Source organism: Gopherus flavomarginatus, chromosome 5, assembly GCF_025201925.1.
Source record: "Gopherus flavomarginatus isolate rGopFla2 chromosome 5, rGopFla2.mat.asm, whole genome shotgun sequence".
NCBI classification, from domain to species: domain Eukaryota; kingdom Metazoa; phylum Chordata; order Testudines; family Testudinidae; genus Gopherus; species Gopherus flavomarginatus.
In genome coordinates, this window is record NC_066621.1 from 119,022,719 (window position 1) to 119,028,718 (window position 6,000).

Consider the following 6,000-nt stretch of genomic DNA (forward strand, 5'->3'; position numbering starts at 1 on the left):
AGCAAGCCCAGCAGGGCAGCCCGCGTCCTTCCCTGCCCGCCAACCGGAGCGGCACGGAGCCCTCCCAGCAGGCAGCATGGCAGTCGGGGCCAAGTGGCGAGTGCCCTGCTGAAGCCCTGGCCGCCCACCTTCTCTCTCTCCTCCCCGCTCCCTTCACCTTCCCCGCTGCTAGCCGGAGCACGTCTTCAGTGCAGGGAGTCCCCCTAACTCCGGCCGCCCTGCAGGTTTTTTTTCCTGCTTTGCCGCTCTGGCCGCCACAATTTTTTTTTTTGCTTGGGGTGGCAAAAGAGCCAGAGCTGGCCCTGCTTGTGAATGGAGGGTAATACACTCACACGCCCCAACCTCATTGGCCAATCAAATCCCTCCTTTCATCCAGCCTGGATTCTGAGTGGGACCGGGGTTTCTTTCTGATCCTCGCCTCTAGCCCATTGTCTGCTTTGTGCCCCAGATGTTCGTGGCCACGGTCCTGCAGGAGCCCGAGCTGAGCCTGACGCCGGCTGCCTCCCCAGCTCACCAGTCCTACGGCACAATGGGTAACCGGCTGGAGCCGGTGGAGAACAGCGAGGAGGGTGGCCTTCAGAGCTTTGAGACGGAGCTGGAGACTGTGGAGGGTGAATTCAGAACCGGGCCCGTGCTGGAGGACCAGGTCCATTACCACTGAGCAGCCGCCCGCAGCGGCAACACCAGCTGGACAGAAACTCCTACATCAAGTATTGAGAACGCGGGGGGACCTCCATCTTCTAGGCCCCGAGCTTCCTGAGCTGCCATGGCGACCCTGCCGCCAGCTCTCAGGCCCTGGCGAGGGTCTAGTGCCGCTAACTGGCCCAGATCCAACACTGCTGAAGAGCAACGGCTTTTCTGGCCTGCGAGAGCCCAAGCCCCAGTGCTGGGGTGGTGGCCTCCTGCTCATGCACACAGATATTACTGGGGTCTAGGCTGCAGTGGTGGAGACAGAACTTAATAGAGGGGGAGACCCCAGGAGGCCTCTTGCTTCCATCCTGTGCTCCAGCTCTGAGCAGCTGAAGCTGATTGCTTAGTGCATCTCATGCTCAGTAGCCTGCCTGCCATCCCCTGGTTTTCCATTCTCCTGGAGTCAGGGTCAGTCGCCGCAGACCTCAGGCACCCCTCTTTGCTTTCCACACCTTTCCCTCTGGTTCAGCATCTCTTTGGGAAGGAGGGGAGCAGTAGAGTGGGTGGCCCCCAGACATTGGGGCGGGGGGGGGGGCACAGACCCATCGCGCCAGAGCAGACGTAGCTGTGAATCTTTTTTTATCAACATATTTTGGGAGATTGTGGGGGTGGGCATGGGCTTGTTCTCCTGCTGCCAAGGGAAAATGCCCAGAGAGCGCCGATGAATGTGTCCAATGCAGAAGCAAAGGCCTGCAGTTCCCTGGCTGCCACGGGCACCAGCCAGACTCAAGTGCAATGCCAAACCCGTAGCTTTGTGGTGCACTCGCTCGCTGTCCCAAGGAGCAGGGCAGGGCAGTTGCCCTTCAGCTGGGCCCCAGTGCCAGGCCTGGGTGGTGTCTGTTCCTCCCCCTATGTCTGCTTGCGGCTGTGTGTGTGTGACTGCTGAACGCTGTATTTGTCTTTGGGGCTCCTTCTCTTGGTTCAGCGTCTGATGTGGGGCCTGTCACCTGGCTCCCCCAGCACAGGGTAAGGGAGAAAGAGAGAGGGTGGGTGCCAGGGGGAGAATGCTGAGGCCAGGATGGAATAACAAGCAGCAAAAGGAGAGTTGTGTGCCCTGAAGCATTAGCGCTGTACAGCAGCATGTTCCAGACTGCCGGCTCTTTGGGCATGACCCCTCGGAGATGCATGTAGGCTCCAAGGGCTTAATTAAAGAGGCAGCTGGGAGTTGTGGGGGGGCTCTATTCATGCAGGGGCTTATGCATGTGATTGAACAAGCTCCTTTGGGGAACCCTTCTGGGCAATCTCTGGGCTGGAAAAACCTCTGCCCCCACCACCTGGACTTGAGAACACATGGAGCAGCCTCACACTGGAAATTCCCAAGATGGCTAATGAACGCTTGCTTTCACTTCGCTGCTGGATGGTCACCCTCCCCAGCATCTGCTGCCTGCTGAATGACCGGCACTAGTCAAAGAGCTAGGGAAAGGAAAGTCAGTGCCAGCCTAGTGACACTGGTAGTAGAGGACTTTTATACTGCCCAGTGTCAGAAATGCAGCCCCCTCGGGCATAGGCTGCTGCAACTGTTTAACAGGTACCCAGCAACACTGCCCCAGTGCTAATGCCAGCATCCTAAGTATGGTTCTGTCCAATTGCAGCAGCAACTGCACTTGGTGCTTATAATCCAGGGTCAGTGACGGCTTATGCCCCCTCACCTCCACCCCAGGCTCATGCTGTCCTCCAGGGAGACAGGCATCACGCCTTCTGCCATGCAAGGAGGAGCCACCTGCCCAAGGCTGAGCGGCACAACATGTGCTCAAAATGTTTGGCTACATGTTGGCATGGCAGGCTGCAAGCAAGGGGAGGGGTGTTTGCTGTAGGACCCCACGCCACTTGGCAGGTTGTTGTCACCTTAAAGAGCCATCTGTGCAGAGAGTCATAAGACCATTTGCAGTTGCAGGACGTTCAGCCAGGGGCTCAGTTTGTGCCTCAGGGAGGTGTCAGCTAGTGCTTACGCTTGAGGGAATTCTGCATCAAAAAAATAAAATTTGCAGAATTTTGCAAAATTTTATTGTGTGCAGAATGTTTATGTCACTAATAAATGTGGCAGTGCCAGCATGGCAGTGGGGAGCACAGGCCACTGGCTGCATGGAGGTGGGCGCTCACCCTACAACACCTCCCGCCCCCCTCATCCCCATGACATGGACTCAGTGGTGAGGCTGCTCCAGACCCTGACATAGCACAAGGGCCGGGCCTGCCCCAGAAATACCCTGGATCCCTCCTCCCCCACCCCCGGCACACAAGGTGTGGGCTGGCGGGCTCAGCCCAGCAGGAGCCTAGTGTGGAGGGATCCAGGTGTGGATTGAGAGGGTTCTGTGTGGGTGCAATATGGTTGCAAGTGGCTCAGTGAGGGATCTAGATACGGGGGCGGGGCGGGGGGTTTGGGACAGAATCTGGCTGCACAGGGGCTTGTTTTAGGGTGGAGGGATTCCAAGTGCAGGGGAAATGGGACTCTGCAGAGGAAGGGCCAGGTGGTGCAGGTTCATCAGGGTGGTCTAGATATATGGGGGGGTTAAAGGGTGGGGGTTTGCGTGTGTGCGCAGGGGGTATGGTTTGGCTGCGGGAGGGGGGTCTGGATGGAGGGGTGTCTCAGCAGGGGGTCTGGGTGCAGGGACACTCCAGATGCAGGAGGTGAGGCTCTGTATTCAGGTGTGGGCTGCTCGGGGGGGGGGGCAAGGCTTGCAGGAAGGGGGTGGGGCGTGTGTCTGGGGCCCGATGCAGAGGGTTTAGGCAGACTGGGGCACAGCCCCAAATACAGTGACATCCCCTCCCCCTCCACCCCGTGGTTAAGGCGTGATGGAGGCTGGAAGTGGATGGGGGTGTGGCAGAGGTGCAGCTTGTCCTGCAGCTAGGGCAGGTTTCTGGGGGTCAGTCTGACCGAGCCTGGGACTAGCAGCTGAACTAGCATTGCTGCTGTGTGTGTACATGCACCCAATGACTTGTGGCTTACCTTTGCTTCCCCATCAAAAAGTCATTTTTTTCCACAGGGAAGCAAAAAAAAAAATTGGCTGGGGACATGAATTCTGCGCGCACGCACACACGCCCGCATGCACGCACAGAATTCCCCCAGGCGTATGTGATCGCCAAGCCTGGTAGCTACATAGCTGAACATTCACTGAGCTGTGCAGCTGCAGGCTGAATTCAGCCCTGCCAGCTACTTGCTCCAAGTTGCTGGGGGCAGGTGGGAGGGAGGCAGGCATGTGAGCTGCCATCTGACCACATTACAGAGTTCCCTCCGTCACTGCAGTCAACAAATAAAACTGTGACTTAAAAACAAAGGGTGAGGGAATTAAAAAATATGTTGGCTCCCCTGCTGCCCTCAAAGCAGCCATGATGCCACAACCCACTTGCAAGAACTGGGCTCTGGGCCCATGGGCAGGGCAGTTACCACTCCCCATTCCCAGAGCTGGGCTGACGGGATGATGCTGGTGCACAAATGAGGATCCAAGCAAAAGCGAGTGGGCCTGGTCCCCTTAGTGTGGTTAGAAAGGCAGGGGTGGGGGGTAAAGGGGGCGCAGCTCTGTCCCCAGGGGACAGGACACAGTCAAGAGGGGGAGTGTTTAGTACTCAGCATCTAAGAAATGTTCTCCAGCAAGCGCAAGGTGGCTATGGTAAGCCAGGCAGCCTGTCCGCACCCTTGAGAGTGGTGGGTGGTTGAAAGGAGGGGAGGGATGCTCAGCTCCTCAGGGCCAGGCTCTAGCCTCCCAGCACCATTACTGTGTCACACTAGCCTTCAGTCATGCCCACAGCTGCCAGAGGGAGCGTGCTGATGGGTAGCATGGGACAGTGGCAGTGAAAAGTCATAATAGCACTGAGGCCAGGGAAAGCAGCTCCGAAGAATGGGACTTGGGATGGCAAAAAAAATCAGAGATGCTAGTGCGATGGGTGACCCCTCTGTTGTCTGTGTGCACATAGCCACATCACAAACCCCTTCTGGGCTCAGTGCCTGGCGCACTGTTGGCATCTCATAGCCCATGATAAAACCCCCGTCTCCAGCAGCTATTCAGCCAAACACTCATTTGTCCCTTTGCACATATACCCCCATCCATTCCCCACCTCATACATCACCATGTACACTGTGGTGTCTACACAGCTCCACCCATGTCACCCCAGCCAGTTACTCCCTGGCCACTACCACCCTCGTCCAACTGTGCCCCTGTCTAACCTCACCCTGTGCTGTCTCCACTCACTGGTTGGTCTGGCCCAGTTCTGTGGGAAGGTGGATTGTTCCTTATGCTGCCTCTCCTGTTGGAGCCAGTTTGATGCTATCAGCACCTGATCAACTAACCTCAACGCCTCTCTCTCTTTTGCTGTTACTCTGGTATGGAAGCAAAGTCCTTTGAGTGGCATGGTGTTCTTGAGGAGCTCTGGCTCCTTGTCTGACTTTCCCTTGGCTGTCACACTATAGGAATGTGCCAGAGTTCTGTACCTTTCTTGTTATTTATTGCTATGACCGTGCCTTGAATAAAATGACTTCGCCCAGTCCTTCCCTGCAGTAAATGGCACCTGTTTACACTGCGCTACGCTCACCTAAGCAGCAGGAAAGGCAGGGAGGTGTGATGTGAAGGACATTGGCTCTAGGGGAGCCCACATAGGGTTGCTGTTACAGTGCATAAACATAGGCCAGCCAGTTTTTAAAGCCAGAGCTTGCATTTGCTCTCCAGCCTCTCACAGCAGTGAGTGCTCTAGGATACTCATTGCCAGAAGACGTAGCTCCTCCTCCTTGGTCTAATTTACTGCCCTTTAATAGAGATGAGGTGCTCAGGAAAACTGCTCCCTTTCCTGGCAACTTGTCTGGCCCAGCACTGAGTGACGCATTCACTCGTCATGTCAAATAAACTGATCCTGCTCGTGGACTCCCAGCTGGGCTGCAGCCTGAACTGACCCAGCACCTGTTCCCTCAGACTCAGGCTGCAAGGGGTTGGAATATGATTGCCTTAGGAAAGACCTCAACTGGATTAGTTGGGTCCTTCCTGTAATATACTGAACTTCCCAGAGTGTGGGACAGGGCCGGGTAAAGAGCCAATGGGCGTAGAGACTCGTCTTGGCAAGCCACCAGAAGAGGCTGCTCACAGTCGATTGTGCAGATGTTTAAAATGAGACCATGTTGCCATTCAGCTCCATGGGGCTGCTGAGGCTTGTGGTAAGCACCAGGAGCCCCATGGAACTGAATGCTCCACCCCTCAATTTCAGGGGGGTCAGTGCACACGAGGGGAGTATTACTATCTCCCAACTACCACAGACTCATGACACCAAAAAGAACCATCCCCCAAAGCAAATTGTGCCAATCTGTGACCCTCTCTTCTCTTTTGTTAC

At 56.1% G+C, this 6,000-nt stretch overlaps 1 protein-coding gene across 6 annotated transcripts in view; it reads left to right on the forward strand.

Annotated features, from left to right (window-relative positions):
* The window catches only part of TMEM63C (transmembrane protein 63C), a 70,467-nt gene extending 67,264 nt beyond the window's left edge, over positions 1-3,203 (forward strand). For all 6 annotated transcript variants that reach the window (XM_050955670.1, XM_050955667.1, XM_050955666.1 and 3 more), the window contains one exon: positions 449-3,203. In XM_050955670.1, the coding sequence (XP_050811627.1) occupies positions 449-661 (213 nt within the window). In that variant the 3' untranslated portion in view covers positions 662-3,203. The remainder of the gene's footprint in view (positions 1-448) is intronic.
* The last annotated feature ends 2,797 nt before the right edge of the window (positions 3,204-6,000 follow it).